The 18467-nt window shown below is 32.1% G+C and overlaps 1 protein-coding gene and 1 long non-coding RNA gene across 3 annotated transcripts in view; one reads left to right on the forward strand and one right to left on the reverse strand.

The window, feature by feature from the left end:
• Positions 1-18467, reverse strand: part of myom3 (myomesin 3) — a 249462-nt gene that overhangs the window by 18146 nt on the left and 212849 nt on the right. For both annotated transcript variants that reach the window (XM_030159207.1, XM_030159208.1), the window contains exons 27-31: positions 15975-16034; positions 12915-12982; positions 10051-10161; positions 5498-5585; positions 5191-5229 (exon numbers count right to left, since the gene is read on the reverse strand). In XM_030159207.1, the coding sequence (XP_030015067.1) occupies positions 5191-5229; positions 5498-5585; positions 10051-10161; positions 12915-12982; positions 15975-16034 (366 nt within the window). The remainder of the gene's footprint in view (positions 1-5190; positions 5230-5497; positions 5586-10050; positions 10162-12914; positions 12983-15974; positions 16035-18467) is intronic.
• On the forward strand, positions 889-14284 carry LOC115436358 (uncharacterized). The gene is made up of 3 exons (XR_003937805.1): positions 889-899; positions 11039-11043; positions 14173-14284. It is a non-coding gene; the product is annotated as an uncharacterized LOC115436358 (long non-coding RNA).

Raw genomic sequence — 18467 nt, forward strand, 5'->3', positions numbered from 1 at the left:
AAGTTCGCAAACCTGTTTTCAGTGGGTCATGGGCCTTTGTCCACATTAAGGAACCAATCCTGTGTTTTATTACCCCACCCCCCAAAGGGGAGGCAAGGGGTATTGTTTTTGGACTGGTTTGTTACCTCCGCCAAGGAGGTTATGTTTTTGCCAGCGGTGGTTTGTCTGTCTGTTTGTCTATCTGTCTATCTGTGTGCAAGATAACTCAAAAAGTTATGGACAGATTTGGATGAAAATTTCAGGAAATGTTGATACTGGCACAAGGAAGAAATTATTAAATTTTGGTGGTGATCGGGGGGGGGGGGGGGGGGGGGGGGGCACGGAGGTGCCCACTGATCTGCTTTGGCGGAGGTCTGTGTTCTCTGAGTGCTTCTAGTTTCTTTGTTTAACACTCTAACAGCAAAAATATTGGTTAAATTCATACCAAATTTGGTTTATAGATTGCCAGTGATCCAGAACAGATCCTTTTTACATTTTGGGAAAAGTAGGTCAAAGTAAATGTTTTTTTATGAATTTTTAAAATCTTTTTTTTTCCCATTTACTTATTATGGACGAAATTTTAAATGTCTGTAGCAGCAAAACTACTGGCTTAATTTATACCAAATTAGGTTTCTAGATTGCCAGTGACCCAGAATAGATGTCATTACATTTTGGGAAAAGTAGGTTAAAGTAAAAATTTTTTATGAATTTTTAAAATCTCCCCCCCCCGTTTACTTAGAATGGGTGAAATTTCACGTCTGTAGCAGCAAAACTGTAAGTTGAACTCATACCAAATTGTGTTTATAGATTGCCAGTGACCCAGAATAGATCTCAATACATTTTGAGAACAGTAGGTCAAACTTCAAACTTTTGATGTATTTTTCAAAATCTTCCCATTTACTTATAATGGGTGAAATACAGTAAGTGTGAGGGGCTGGGTTTGTTGTGCCTGGCATCACTTGTTTTTTATGGAGTGGAGCCCATTCACACTCTCCAGCAGTAAGTGGCAGTAATGCACTGTAATACTGATTAACACTAGACATTTCACAGCATAAAAGAAAACACAAAAGCTTTTATTCATATGATGAATCTTAGGTATCACAACGACTACATCAGATAAGATTTTAACTACACTGAGGACAAAAACCTCACTGTGTTAATGCTTGAATAAGTGACTGAATGCACTTTTAATTCTTACTGGGGGGAACATTTTTGGTTTTGGTTAAAATGTACCTAATTCAATGTTAAAGGGAATATTTCCATATTTATCATTGCCACCTGCTGGTCAGTTTGGTTTATCATTAAACCTGTCTTCTGTGTTTTCATACTGTGATATTCTGCATTATCTCAGCCTCAGGTTAAAAACACACCATCTTTTCATTAAATAGAAGTTTAACTGATATCAGTTTGGGTCGCAGCTTGTCATTGAGGGGTGATAGGTTTGTAGTTATTCAGAACATCTTAATTTATTAAAGATTATCATGTAAATTGTGTTTCTCATCACATGTCTAAGGGTAGATAGGTAAGTAGTTTAAAATATGTTTGTAATTACTTAGAACATTTTCATTTTTTAAAGATTATCATGTAAATTATGTTTCTCATCACATATCTAAGGGTAGATAGGTAAATATTTGAAAATATGTTTATAGTTATTTAGAACATTTTAATTTATTAAATATTATAATGTAAAGTGTGTTTCTCATCACATGTCTAAGGGTAGATAGGTAAGTAGTTTAAAATATGTTTGTAATTACTTAGAACATTTTCATTTTTTTTTAAAGATTATCATGTAAATTGTGTTTCTCATCACATGTCTAAGGGTAGATAGGTAAGTAGTTTAAAATATGTTTGTAATTACTTAGAACATTTTAATTTTTTTTAAAAGATTATCATGTAAATTGTGTTTCTCATCACATGTCCAAGGGTAGATAGGTAAGTAGTTTAAAATATGTAATTACTTAGAACATTTTAATTTTAAAAAAAAAAGATTATCATGTAAATTGTGTTTCTCATCACATGTCTAAGGGTAGATAGGTAAGTAGTTTAAAATGTGTTTGTAATTACTTAGAACATGTAAATTTTTTTAAAAGATTATCATGTAAATTGTTTCTCATCACATGTCTAAGGGTAGATAGGTAAGTAGTTTAAAATATGTTTGTAATTACTTAGAACATTTAAATTTTTTTAAAAGATTATCATATAAATTATGTTTCTCATCACATATCTAAAGGTAGATAGGTAAATATTTGAAAATATGTTTATAGTTATTTAGAACATTTTAATTTATTAAAAATTATAATGTAAAGTGTGTTTCTCATCACATGTCTAAGGGTAGATAGGTAAGTAGTTTAAAATATGTAATTACTTAGAACATTTTAATTTTTTTTTTTTTTGAAAGATTATCATGTAAATTGTGTTTCTCATCACATGCCTAAGGGTAGATAGGTAAGTAGTTTAAAATACGTTTGTAATTACTTAGAACATTTTTATTTTTTTTTTAAGATTATCATGTAAATTGTGTTTCTCATCACATGTCTAAGGGTAGATAGGTAAGTAGTTTAAAATATGTTTGTAATTACTTAGAAGATTTTAATTTTCTTAAAGATTATCATGTAAATTGTGTTTCTCATCACATGCCTAAGGGTAGATAGGTAAGTAGTTTAAAATATGTTTGTAATTACTTAGAAGATTTTAATTTTCTTAAAGATTTTCATGTAAATTGTGTTTCTCATCACATGTCTAAGGGTAGATAGGTAAGTAGTTTAAAATATGTTTGTAATTACTTAGAACATTTAATTTTTTTTTTAAAGATTATCATGTAAATTGTGTTTCTCATCACATGTCTAAGGGTAGATAGGTAAGTAGTTTAAAATATGTTTGTAATTACTTAAAACATTTTAATTTTCTTAAAGATTTTCATGTAAATTGTGTTTCTCATCACATGTCTAAGGGTAGATAGGTAAGTAGTTTAAAATATGTTTGTAATTACTTAGAACATTTAATTTTTTTTTTAAAGATTATCATGTAAATTGTGTTTCTCATCACATGTCTAAGGGTAGATAGATAAGTAGTTTAAAATATGTTTGTAATTACTTAGAACATTTAAATTTTTTTTAAAGATTATCATGTAAATTGTGTTTCTCATCATATGTCCAAGGGTAGATAGGTAAGTAGTTTAAAATATGTAATTACTTAGAACATTTTAATTTTTTTTTTAAAGATTATCATGTAAATTGTGTTTCTCATCACATGTCTAAGGGTAGATAGGTAAGTAGTTTAAAATATGTTTGTAATTACTTAGAACATTTAAATTTTTTTAAAAGATTATCATGTAAATTGTTTCTCATCACATGTCTAAGGGTAGATAGGTAAGTAGTTTAAAATATGTTTGTAATTACTTAGAACATTTAAATTTTTTTAAAAGATTATCATATAAATTATGTTTCTCATCACATATCTAAAGGTAGATAGGTAAATATTTGAAAATATGTTTATAGTTATTTAGAACATTTTAATTTATTAAAAATTATAATGTAAAGTGTGTTTCTCATCACATGTCTAAGGGTAGATAGGTAAGTAGTTTAAAATATGTAATTACTTAGAACATTTTAATTTTTTTTTTTTGAAAGATTATCATGTAAATTGTGTTTCTCATCACATGCCTAAGGGTAGATAGGTAAGTAGTTTAAAATACGTTTGTAATTACTTAGAACATTTTTATTTTTTTTTTAAGATTATCATGTAAATTGTGTTTCTCATCACATGTCTAAGGGTAGATAGGTAAGTAGTTTAAAATATGTTTGTAATTACTTAGAAGATTTTAATTTTCTTAAAGATTATCATGTAAATTGTGTTTCTCATCACATGCCTAAGGGTAGATAGGTAAGTAGTTTAAAATATGTTTGTAATTACTTAGAAGATTTTAATTTTCTTAAAGATTTTCATGTAAATTGTGTTTCTCATCACATGTCTAAGGGTAGATAGGTAAGTAGTTTAAAATATGTTTGTAATTACTTAGAACATTTAAATCTTTTTTTAAAGATTATCATGTAAATTGTGTTTCTCATCACATGTCTAAGGGTAGATAGGTAAGTAGTTTAAAATATGTAATTACTTAGAACATTTTAATTTTTTTTTTAAAGATTATCATGTAAATTGTGTTTCTCATCACATGTCTAAGGGTAGATAGGTAAGTAGTTTAAAATATGTTTGTAATTACTTAGAACATTTAAATTTTTTTTAAAGATTTTCATGTAAATTGTGTTTCTCATCACATGTCTAAGGGTAGATAGGTAAGTAGTTTAAAATGTGTTTGTAATTACTTAGAACATTTAAATTTTTTTTAAAGATTATCATGTAAATTATGTTTCTCATCACATGTCTAAGGGTAGATAGGTAAGTAGTTTAAAATGTGTTTGTAATTACTTAGAACATTTAAATTTTTTTCAAAGATTATCATGTAAATTGTGTTTCTCATCACATGTCTAAGGGTAGATAGGCAAGTAGTTTAAAATGTGTTTGTAATTACTTAGAACATTTAAATTTTTTTCAAAGATTTTCATGTAAATTGTTTCTCATCACATGTCTAAGGGTAGATAGGTAAGTAGTTTAAAATATGTTTGTAATTACTTAGAACATTTAAATTTTTTTTAACGATTATCATGTAAATTATGTTTCTCATCACACATCTAAAGGTAGATAGGTAAATATTTGAAAATATGTTTATAGTTATTTAGAACATTTTAATTTATTAAAGATTATAATGTAAAGTGTGTTTCTCATCACATGTCTAAGGGTAGATAGGTAAGTAGTTTAAAATATGTTTGCAATTGCTTAGAACATTTTAATTTTTTTTTTTTTTTTAAAGATTATCATGTAAATTGTGTTTCTCATCACATGTCTAAGGGTAGATAGGTAAGTAGTTTAAAATACGTTTGTAATTACTTAGAACATTAAAATTTTTTTTTAAAGATTATCATGTAAATTGTGTTTCTCATCACATGTCATTTATAAGCTGAGGACTGCTTCTTTGGTGTCCTATTACAAAATGTATCTTGTAAATGAATTGTCAATTTTGACTGTTGGAAATAATTTTAGAATTGATTGATTGATTGATTGATTGATTGATTGATTGATTGATAGTGGGTCCTGAAGCCAGACCAGTTGAGAACCACTGCTCTAAAGACTGGTTTTCAACTGTCAATCACTTACCACACTGTTTACTCAACTGCTGCTGAAGCTTGTCAAACTCTGCAAATAAAAAAAAAAAACAATTCATCTTTCGTGTTCTGTATGGTTTTTGGTCGTCAATAACTACTTGAGGTGAGATTAGAGTGGTAGGTGTTATTCTGCCTGAGGACAGTGGGCAAATAATGGGTGATAAGAAGGACAGACATAAAAGACAGCATTGGCCTCTTTCATCACAGAGGGAAAAATTGTGGATTCTGCCAGGTACACAGGAGCACATGGAGATTATTGTTTGCGATATTTGCTCAATAGTAACAAGGTCACGTCTCACCGTCATCCAGTAACGCTAAGGTACTGACGTCCTCTCCTCTCTTATCTGACACCACAGCTTTGTACGAACCTGTCTCTTTCTGTGTAACCTGCGGGAAAGTCATGCACGGTATTAAAATTAAACATATTCATAACTTACCATATGAAATATTTATAACTCTGGAGATCACCTTAATACCTTAATTCACCTTTTTATCCTCAGGTTAACCCACTCCAATAATACACTTCAAGGTCAACTTAAGAGTATCTCCAAATAATACAAACCTGTTTGCACTTAATCCTGGAAATATCCACTGACGGCATGTTTCTTTTTCTAGTTTTTATTTTTTTAGTAAGATTGGGACCCAAAATCCATCATAGACATGTTTTATTAAGTCACCAATCAGCAGGGAAATATACATAACAGCGCTACAACATATGTGTTAATTCTACAAATTAAAAAAGAGAAGAGCGTCTTCTCCACTGGTCCGTTCAGCTCACATTCTGTTTCTCATCTTGCAAACCTGGACATTTTTGGGAGTTATTGCAGTATAAAATGTCTGAGATACAGATTTTCTGAAAAAAAAAAAAAAAAAAAAAAAAAAAAAAAAGTCATGCATATTGCAATGATGTGGTTTTTTGCAGTGAGATTGTAATACTAAGTGAAAACTGCAAAAATAGTTTCACGTCATTAAACTGGGAGTAAAAATGTACAGCTCTGAGTGGACCTGAGGGTATTCTATAAAACATTTTGCGGCTTTAGTAAATAATTAAATGTAGAGAATACTGATACATGACCATACAAATGACAACACAGTAAAAAAGGGAGGGAGAGTTGGTCCAATTTGCGCAAAAGTTGCAATGATAGCACAAAATTGCAGGATTTAATTTGCATTAATTGTTTGCATCATTAAAACTTCTTGCAGGGAATACCTGAGGTAATGTAAAACAATGAGCATGTCGTATGTGATTTCCTCACTCTTGATCATGTGCAAAAATATTAAAACAAAAGAAAATGTAAAGAAGTGGACTGAAACAAACAAGCATCGATAGTGTGGTAAAGCTACAGAATTTTCCCTGTGTTAGCAATACAGCGGAACCTCACAGTATGAGTCCTATGTAGTACAAGATATTTGCATTACAAGCTGCGGCTCTTGAGAATTTTTGCCTTGAAATGAGTGCTTCTATGAAACTGGTTCCTAAAAACAGGACATGGGGGCTAAAAATTCAAACCAGATGTAGACTAATGTTCTGATGCAAGTTTGGAAGCACTTTGGGTCTATTTTAAAAATAAAGACAAACTGAGATAAAAGAGGAACTATTTTCAGATAAAACTCATTTTTATATTATTTTACATTATATTTAATACAAAAATCTGCATGTAACACGGTAAAAAAGGACACGAAAATGACCTGCTACTGTTTTTTTCAATATCTTTTTATTCTCTCACAGGTACATTTTGGGAATGAAACTAATTATGTAAGGCAGAGTGTTTCACAAAAATGACCACTGTTGCAAAATCATTTGCCATTTATATGTGTTTAACTGGACAGGTTCTGCATGTAACGCAAGTGGACACGATGGGTTACATACAAAACCTGGAATGAGACTGAGAGTCATGAAAAACCTGCATGTCTGGATTAGAAAAACCACTAGGATCAACAAATTTAACACAGTATCTTTATTTATAGCACTATTTAAGACCATTTCTAGCAATGTTTTCAAAATGAAACGCACTGACACTTAGGTAGCTTTGCATGTCCTAATTTTGAAAAGATTGGGTATTCTTTGAAAGCCATCCCTTTTAAGTTCTATAATAAATGGCAGCCCTTCTTAACTTTTTTTAAATCACTTCCTTCTTTGTCTTGTGATTAATGGATCCCCCCCCCTTTTTTTTGGGGGGGGGGGGGTGCGTGTGGGTATGTCTAGCTTTTTGTTTTTGTTTTGTTTGGTTTTTGGTTTTTGAATTCAGAGCGATACATTTTATCGTATTTGTGACAAATGGATCAAGTTTGTATCCTTTAGCCATCCAGAATCTCTGTTATTCCTCTAAAGGTGTCCCTTTTTTTTTTTTTTTGTAATCTTCCTGTGGTTTTTCTTTGTTTTGTGTTTTTCTGCGTGAATATGTGTGATGTTTGAAGAACCCAGAAGTATTGTAATGCTATGATTGTTGTTTTTTTTTTTTATATATATGTGAGAAATACTGAAACCGTAAGCACCCATTTATATTTTTTTGGGGTTTTTTTGTTTATTTGTTTTGGGGGTTTTTTTTGTTTCTGTTTTTTTTTTTTACACTTTTGTATGTATTACGAAAAAAAAAATTGTATGGCAGCTAAATGTCCACATAGTGGAGAACTACACATTGCTTCTTAAATGTTTTGATAAACTGCTTTGCTGCTGATGTATACAATAAAAAAAAGTTAAAAAAAAAAAAAAAAAAAATTTGGCCCCAATATTTGATTAAAAACTCATTAATTATTGGATGGCTTAGAGCAAGAGTATATATTTTTTGCATTTATCTGTAGTCATCATTAGGTACATCCTGAGGGAAATATGTCTACATTTCTCTTTTATTATTGGGTCTAAAAAGCTGGCAAAGTACCTGGTACCAAAAATAAACCCAGTTTCATAGAAGCACCCAAATACAATACAAGTGTAAATCCGCAGTACGAGCATATGTTCCTCCAACAGGTGAAGTCTCCACAAGTTCACTTCACATTCAGGAGCACCGGCATTCAGATGGAAGAGGTGATTAGAAATTCATGAGCGAGGATAGTGTCGCGGAGGAAGCGATCTCTACTAGTAAAGTAAAAGAAGTGTCGGCAAAGTGGACAGAGGTTCCTGATTTTGTTGAAAAAAAATCATCCAGACAAATTAAGTTCAGGTCGTGCAGCTGCTTTATTTACTGACAATGATCTGGCACATTTTTGGAACATTTTAAAAATCAGATTTCTCTGGACAGGTTTTTAATGAAATGACCTGCAGCATGACAGTGATGAAAGTGAGCCAATAAAGGCCAAATTAAATTAAGCGAGAGAGAAAACGCCAGAATTTATTCTATCTGACATTTTACTGGAAGGAGATTTTCCTTCCAAACAATAATCCTCCTCCTCCTTCTTCCTTTCTTCACAGATCATTTCATCTTAAAGGTAAATAAGTTAATAAAACTAGCTTATTTGACTTTATAATTGATGTTTTCTTTCTCACTGCACTTTTTCTGTTTTAAAAACCCCTAAAAAAGAATTTTTGTGTGGTTTTTGGGAGCTGGATTTATTATATTTCAATTAACTTCAATGAGGAAAATTGATTTGTAAAACGAGTAAATCGTAAAATGAGTGCAAAAATTCATACTAGCAAGACCAAACGTACAAGTGTAGCCAGACAGCAAGTCATCCATGAGTTTATTCATGTATGTTATGTAAGTTTTGCTTCTCCCGTGGGTCTCAAGATGTTAAAGTTCAGAAACCTCTCTTTGAGTAAATGGAATACACATCCCTAGACCAAGGTTATAATGGTTTTGGATTTTTCATTCTAGTTTAATTTGATTTAGTTTTGACTTTTTTTTCTCTAATTCAGTTAGTTTAATTAGTTTTTAGAGCAGATTTGCTAGTTTTTTATTCATTTTCTTTTTTTTCTAAATGCTTAGTTTTAGTTTAGTTTTAGTATTAGTCTTAGTTTTGTCATATCTTTTCTCTTCTCTGTTGTATTCAAATAAATCCCAGACAGGACTCTGCTGCTTTCTCCCAACTTTAGTCTCCATGTTTCCAGGTAGAGCGGTGATGAGAAGACGACTCTAAACGACAAGTTATGAGAAGTGACGGACCGTGAAGTGCCGTATGTTGCCACCAGCTCAAATTGCTTGAGCAAAATGAATCAATTTCATATCAATCTGACACTGATAAAGATGAAAACGAAGGAAATTTTATCCATAATTACCTCCGCCAAGGAGGTTATGTTTTTGCCAGGGTTTGTTTGTCTGTTTGTTTGTCTGTTTGTTTGTTTGTTTGTTAGTGTGCAACATAACTCAAAAAGTTATGGACAGATTTTGATGAAATTTTCAGGGTTTGTTGGAAATGGGATAAGGAAGAAATGATTAACTTTTGGGGGTGATCCGGAAGAAATCCTGGATTCTGGATCACTTTGAAATTTTCGTTAACATTGTGGTAAATGGGGCCAAAATTTTCGTTTCCCAATATCTCGCTTAATTATTGACCAAAACTCATGAAACTTAACTCAAGAATTGACAATGGGGTCCTCTATCACATTTCAAAGGCTGATCCGGATCTGATCCAGAAGGCGGATTTTATTTTAAAAAATAAATGTAGGATTTGTATCACCGATTATGTGGGGAATTTTTGCGCTTGGCGGAGGTCTGCGCTCTCCGAGTGCTTTTCTAGTTTTTATACGGTTTAGTTAGTTTTGTAAGCACACAATACAGTTTCAGTTAGTTATCATTTTTTTCTTTTAATTATAATTTTTTTTAAATTTCAGTTAACGAAAATGTTTTTTCAATTCTAGTTTTCATCATTTTGTTAGTTTTACGATAATTACCTTGCCCTGGACTGTCATGCGTACCTGTGTAATGGTGAACGAGCTGAGCCCTGATGATAGGTCGCGCAAAACTTCTTTCATCTCCATGCCATCTTTAAACCACTTCAGACATGTGTCCTTGTTGGTATTTGTCACCTGTGTGAGGAAAAGCACACAACATCAGCTGACATCTCACAATCAGAGCCACAGTCAGAGTGTTAATGGATTGCTGGTATTATTTGTGCTGTCGTTGTTTATGATATTAGTTTGTTTTCCTTTCTTATATCTTGCATTTAATAGGTCTTATTTATTGTATTTCATTGTAATTTCTTCCTCTTTTTTTTCTGCCTTGTTTACTCACACTGTAAGCCCGGATAAGTAGTTTACTCAAAAAATTTGAGGCAAGTGATTGCACTTAAATGATTTGAGTAATGATCGACTAATCAATTGGTTTAAGTAGGTTCAACTTTAATGCTAAAAGTATTGAACTTAAACTATTAAGTAGAAAACACTAAAAGACAAGTTATTTGTACTTTAAATCTGTTGTAAATTCAACCTCACTATCCAACCATTCAACTCAGCATTTTAGGTTATACTGACTAATTTTCTCAATTACAGCCAGATTAATTTATCATTGATTAAACAACTTTATTCAAGTTAATTAAACTCAAAATCCTGTTCCTGACCAACATAGTTACAAACTTATTCAATTTAATATATTGTAGCATGAACAGAAGTTTGCGTAATGTCATATGCCAGTACAGGAAGTGTTTTTAATTTGACAAGACATTATGATTTCCATTTAAAAAAACGGTCTTAGATGAACAGTAAACCCATTGTTCTTCCTCTGGCTCTGACTCATGGTGCAGCTCTACAAAAATACAAACACAAAAAGGCCAATAAACACTGCCATACACACATTAAATCCAAATGAACACTAACTCCACAACCCCGCTGAACCCCTGCACAGAAAAAAAAAAACACATTTTCAACAACATGCCCAATACCCACAATGCAATGCGAAGATAAAAAGGTGTGGTCATGACTAAAACTCAGTGATTTAATTCCATTCAACTTAAACTTTTTCGTACTTTCAACTATGTCTACAAATTAGTAGAATATACTTAACATTTTGTAGTAACATCATAAAACTTAAATCATTTAAGTGTATTGTAATTAAAGCATTTTAGTAAATACAAATTCCGGGCTTACAGTGCAGTTCTGGGTCTAGTTATTGTTACTATTGTAATTATCACCGTGGTTGTTATTGTTGGTATTGTTGATATTCTCTTGTGAGGGTCTTCTTCCTTTTTCTCCCCCCTTCCCCCTTCACTCTCTCCTTCTCTCCTCCCCCTTTCTTCTCCTCCTCCCTGTTCCTTCATGGCAGGTCTGGCATCGAAATGTGATTCAACAAAACTCAAAATAAACATAGCAGAATAGATAGAAAAAAAAAAAAAAAAAAAAAAAAAGAGTGCTAATGGACAACATGTCCCATAATGCTTTGCACCTTGAGCTTGCATGGGTCTGCCTGGTCGATAGTAAACACGTTTGTCCCGACCAGAGTCCACCATGTCCCGTGTTCTTATTATACAAATTAATTTAATTATGAATTTAATTTTAATTTGATTTCTGAAAACTGGAAAAAAAAATGCCTAAATGACAAAATTGAGAATAGCGCACAGTGGTCTGGACACCATTTTAGCTAAAAAAATTCAAACTGTTTGTATGCTTTATTTATTTGTTGTAGATTACTGAGTGATTATTGAGTGCTTTATTTTACTTTTTATGCAAATGACACATTAACAGCTTCACAAATGCAGTTTTTTGTTATTGCTGGTAATTGACATTGCACATACACTTAAACATCCCACAGTTTCAGTAAACTTTACTATTACTGAATCATGTTGATTCATTGAGGTGTGTGAGGTGCAGCATTTAATAATGACAATAAGGCCTGTCTGTCCATGGATAATGTTGTATTGATAAATATGCTGTAATTATTGAAGAAAATTGTTGAACTGCTGATGTCTGTTAAATTGCGTTAAATAATATTGTGTGCATAATTCAATTACTGCATTATGTATTAGTTGTGGGTTGAATGCTAAAGTAGGGAAAAAATTATTGTTTGATTCATGTGTTAAATTATTGATAAAGGTGTAAAAGCACTTGAGGGATAGGATTAAATAAGTTTATACTTCTTCCTACTCTTTTCCGACACATACTTGCAGATAGATTCTGTTCATTTAAATGTTATTTTGTTTTTGTCCTATTTTGCTTTGTTTTATTTTATTTTGTTTCTTTGCATGTTCTAAACCAACAAATACATAAATGTTGTGTCTTGAGTTCATGTAAACAGAAAAGAAATAAATTAAAACTGCGAATTTTCCACAACATGAAAAAAAATATCAATGAACAGCATAACAGTGCGACTGTGTTTGCACACGATATAAATACGAAAACAACTGTTTTCACTGAATATGCATTAAGTGAAAAGAGTGTGTGTCTTGGTTTTGATATTTTGGCTGTGACCTTTTTTTGGTAAGGGTTATGTTTTAGTCACTATTTATTATCAGTGATTGTAAATCCATATTCAGTACACACATATTTAAGCTAGATATTGCATACATCTGACAGTCCAATGTCTGCTTTATCTGCTTTTATGTCTGTCAAAATAAAAGTCCAACAATCAAATAGCATGCAAATTAGTAAAATAAATAGAATAGCTTTTTTTTACAGCCCACTCAGAATGTAACATAATACATAACATTTTCTGAGACCTTGTGTTGTTTAGTTTATTTGTACCTGGAGCAAAATAAATGATTTTCTGATAATAAAATAATAATAATGAAAGTCTTCGCTCCTTATCTGACATAAGATGAATTACTCTGTAAATGAAATGTAAAAAGTACCTTGCATTTCATCACTAATTCACACTCTTCAGTCACGCTCCAAGACAAGTACTCCTGGAAATAGGGTCCTTGGAAAACAAAACAAATGATTAATGATCTGCATCAACCCATAGAAATGATGACTATCAGAAAACAATAGTATACAGAAAACAACAACTATGAAATAATAACACACACTAAAATGGCAATTTATAATTTGATGCATTTATGGCATTTTGTACACACGCTGATAAAGCAGAGTAGACACAATGTGCAAGAAGTCATGATATTATTAATAACAAGCTCCCTTTGATTAATTATGTAGTGTGTTCAACCATTCTGAATGTAATACATGCAATGCATACTTTGTAATGTATTATGTGGATTTGTACCGGGACACTGGGTTCTGTGTATAAAAAAAAAAAATCACATCTATGATTAAAGCATGAAATTTCAGTGGTAGAAGCTGAATTTTGTCTCTTTGAGGTTTGGAGATGTAAAATGAGCTGTTTTGTGAAAATGATAATACAGGGTGTCCACTAGGGATGTAACGATTACTGGTATAACGATAAACCGTGGTAAAATTTCAGATGGTTAGTATTACCGTTTAAATTCTAATTATCATGATAACTGCGTTTGATTACCGCACTTTTAGGGGAAAAAATGCAATGTAATGATCTGCTTTTATGTCAAATATTTGAGTATACCTCTAATTTATTACGATTTTAATTTTCTATACCTAATATTTGGAACCAATATTCACTTTTAAAGTCTTTGAAAAGGTTTGTTAAGCATCTTTGTGTTATTTATACAATAAATTATACACATTTTTCAAATCGGATTTTATATATATTTTTTGTGTTTTTTGTCCTTTTGTGTTTTTATAGTAGTTAAAGTGAAAAAAAAAATAGACAGATGAGATAAATGAAGTTGTGCTGAAAAAACAAATCCCAAACATGGGTATAGTAAACATTTGTTTATATAGTATATAAAGGCAAAATCAAAAGTACTGAAAAATGGACAAAATAGACTCAGACCACTAAGGGTTAATATTTGAATGTTTCTGCAACAGAAGGTACATTGTGTCTATTGTTTTATTTATTTATTTTTTCTTCAAAATACAACTTGGTTAAATGATTTCAGTGTGTGTATAAGTACTTTTTGAACATTTTGAGCACACTTTCAACAATACCATGATAATAATGATAACCGTGATAATTTGGTCACAATAACCATGATATGAAATTTTCATATCGTTACATCCCTAGTGCCCACAAAGTCTATTTACAATTCAAAACATTTATTACAAAAGCTGCTGATGAGATATGTTCATCAGATTTATTCTATGTATTCAGTGGTTATCACAGTTTTTAATCACATTTTGGATTATGTGTAATCAAATCCTCGGCCCATTTATATTCAATGAGAGATTAATTAATGGAAATATTTACTTTGACCTTTTAGTGTTTAACATGTTTATTGAAGTTTAAACAATAATATACAAAAATACACAACAAAAACTTAAAAGAAATAAAATAAAAAAAATAAAAATCCCACCCCACAAAAATACAAATTCCCCATCTTCACTGTCCCAAAAAAAAAACACGGGGGGGGGGGGGGCACTGATTGTTACTGTGCAACATAACTCAAAAAGTTATGGACAGATTTGGATGAAATTTTCAGGGTTTGTTGGAAATGGGATAAGGAAGAAATGATTAAATTTTGGTGGTGATCGGGGGTGGGGGGGCCCACGGGGGGGGCCACTGATCAGCCTTGGCGGAGGTCTGCGCTCTCCGAGTGCTTCTAGTCTGCTTTTGTAATGAATTTATCAAATTGTAAAGAGACTTTATGGACAACCTGTAGATCTTTTCATCTTAACCCTTTCGTGCATGAATTATGAAAATCTTAATCATGATTTTTTTCCTGAGTGTTTTTATCCCTCTTTAGGCATAAAAATAATAATTCTATTGATTTTTGTTAACCTATTTTTAATGGATTTACAAAAATGTCCACTCACCTGGACACCATGCATTTAGTTTTAGAACCAAAGAAACATGTATTTACTGATATACTGCGTGAAAACTATGAAATAAAAACATTTTTAATGCTGCTATTCTGATGTTTTCTCACATTTTAGCATACCTGCGTGGACATAATACGCAAAAAAAAAAACAAAAAAAAAAAACTGTTAATTACAGTCTAATAACAATTAGCAGTTTTTTTTACTCTCAAACATGTTACTGCAGATCAGGTTTATCTAGAACAGCAAAGTTACAGTAATGGTATGAATGTCAGTGTATGGGATGATGCATAAATGTCCACTGTGTTGGCTGATACGGAACTAAAACAACAAAATCCATGAATATACAAGAGAACACTTTTGAACAGCTGTCCACTGTAGTGACCAATGTGCATGAAAGGGTTAAAATCAGATGAAAATGAAAGGGACTGTCATATTTCTAAGTCTGTTTCAGGAACATCCACAACATTCCTAATACATTATGACAATATGATTTAATAATAATAACAAGAAAAGCACTTGGAGAGTGCAGACCCACGCCAAGACAGATCTTCCTCCCATGCGTGTTTGTTTGTTTGTTTGTTAGCAAGATAACTCAAAAAGTTATAGGGCCTACCCCCACCCATCCCTGATCACCACCAAAATTTAATCATTTCTTCCTTGTGCCAGTATCAACATTTCCTTAATATTTCATGAAAATCCATCCATAACTTTTTGAGTTATCTTGCTAGCAAACAAACAAACATGCACGCACGCACACACACAAAGCAAAGCGATCACAATACCTCTTGGCGAAGGTAATAATGGATTAGATTTACATAGCGCTTTTCTATGCATACTCAAAGCATATGCAGTGTATCCATTATTCATTCACTCACACATTCACACTTTGGTGGTGGTAAACTACATATGTAGCCACAGCTGCCCTGGGGCAGACTTATCGGTTATTGGACGACCCGCTCTACCTCCTGAGCCACGGCCGTGATGTAGACATGACACTATGGATGTGGAGCTGAGTACAAAGGGTTAAGACTGCATTTCTGATGTCTGATTGCTCTCACCGGTCTTTCTCTGGTGGTCACGCCGGTTTGCATTCGCCAAGGCAAGTATCTCACGAAACTCTGACAAAGACACAAAAATGCACAGGTGACACAGAGCAATTCACAATTAAGACAGGTCAGCTGTGAAAGTAATGGTACGCCTCCAGTTCATGTTGTTCCACATATAATGAACAGAAGAAAAATCTGTGAAAAGAGAAGCTTCACATATATAATACGAATAATAATAATAATAATAATAATGATAATCCAGACCACTCAGGTCATCTGGTGCAGGTCTGCTCTGTGTTCCCAAAGTCAGAACTAAACATGGAGAATCAGCGTTCAGTTTCTATGCTCCATATATCTGGAACAAACTACCAGAAAATATCAGGCCTGCTTAGAGTCTGAGTTCTTTTAAGTCCAGGTTAAAGACTCACCTGTTCACTGCTGCCTTTGACTAAAAGGCTTTTGACTTTTAAATTTTATATTCTCTTTGAAACTCTGCGCTGCAGCTTTTACTTTAATATGTGTGTGTTTTTATTTTTATTTTATTCTATTTTATTTATTTATTTATTTATTTATTTGATTTTATGTGTTGTTTTCTTGCTTGCTGTTTTTGATCACCTTTTATATGTTTCTTTTATAATGTTTTAAATGTGTTTCTTTTTGTTTCTTTTATTTCAATGTCCTGTGTGAAGCACCTTGAATTGCCTTGTTGCTGAAATGTGCTATACAAATAAACTTCCCTTGCCTTGCCTAATATAATAATACAAATACAACTTGTGAATAGGATGTAACAGGAACAACATTCCCACCAAAGCTACATCTTTTTTATTTTAAACAGTCTACCCGCTCTTATTTTATTTCTCTCTTAAAGCTTCAGTTTCATTTGCATTAAAAAACACAAGCAAATATAGTCAACGATCACTTTTTTACGCCATGTACTTTTTAAATGAGTCGCTGCTGATTTTAAAACAGGTACAGCCCTGAATGCACCGTGGGGTGTTGAGACAACAAATGGTGTTTTTAAAATTCAGTTTTCATTCAAAGTTCTATATCATTGATTTTCCTCTCCTTTGTTTTCATTCATTTATTCAATTATTCAAAATAATCACAGCAAAGCACAGGCTTTAATAGAGTTTCATGAATAAAGACTGAAAATAAATGAGCAGTGCATGTTCTACTTTACCACAGTTTAAGAGAACAATGTGGTATTAATCTGCTTTCATTAAACATGTATCGACTATTGCAGATCTACAGAATGTGTCTCATTCCCACTGATGCCCGTTTGTAAGCACTGGTTGTTTATTGAATAAGAGTTATGGTTTAATGCAGGGGTGTCAAACTCACTTTAGTTCAGGGGTCACATTCAGTCCAATATGAGGTCAAGTAAGATTACATTATGAAAATATTAACATCTAGAAAGTTTTCTTAAAAATCTGAATAACTTGAACAACCTGAAATGTCTAAAGGAAAATAAATGCAATTTTAACAATATCATGCCTCAGTTTATTATTTACATATGTCCATTACAACTTGGATTACAATTACAAATGCACTAAACATTTAGTAACAGGCAGAATATTCTTAAAATTGCATTTATTTCTCTTAAGACATTTCAGGATGTTCATATTTGTTCAGGTTATTCACATTTTTTGTAAAAGGATAGTTCGTAAATGTAAACATTTTCATGTAATTGAACTGTTTTTTACACTAAAACAATTTGAAGAATTGGAGGTTTCATTATTTATAGGTTATTATGTTGGTACTACTGGTTGGTGTCTACTGTGTATAGGCTAGGTTAGGTTGTAAATATGTGTTATTATTTTTATGTAGGTATTTTAAAGTTTAATTTTAGACGTATATTTTACTTATTTTAAATTAGCCTTAGTTTTAGTTGATTTTAATGTATTCATTTATTTATTAGTTATTTATTTTATTGCTATGGCAAATACAGGTCCTCAGAAACCAGTTTCGTTCTCTTCTTTGTGATGGAATGACAAATAAAACTCCTTTGAATCCTTTGTATTTTATTGGTCTGACCCACTTAAGTCGAACTGGTCTGTATGTAGAACATGAATTAAAATAAGTTTAACACCACTGATTAAAATATCTTCAGTACAATTTTTGCAGTTCACAAATTCATCCCACGTGTGGTTTAGGCCCGATCCCAATTCACCCCTTAGCCCAACCCCTAACCCCTACCCCTTGGCCCGGGCACTTGGCACTACCCCTTGAAACGGAGCTGAAATATTCTCCTACAACATGGGACAACCCTTCCAGACCTGTTACATCATCAGCAGTCGTCGATGCCGCTATAAACAGATACAACCACTTTGTTTCTGAAAGGATTCCCCATGCCGTCAGCAGCTGGAGCCGTCTCTGTTGCATGGGCTTTGGTCACGTTTTTGCGGCTATCAGCTATAAACTGCAAAAATGTGGTCTGTAACACATTGAAACGGCATTAAACGGTCCATAAAATGATTGAATTATTTACGAAGAAAATACGTACAT

This window comes from Sphaeramia orbicularis, chromosome 16 (genome assembly GCF_902148855.1).
Source record: "Sphaeramia orbicularis chromosome 16, fSphaOr1.1, whole genome shotgun sequence".
Lineage (NCBI taxonomy): Eukaryota > Metazoa > Chordata > Actinopteri > Kurtiformes > Apogonidae > Sphaeramia > Sphaeramia orbicularis.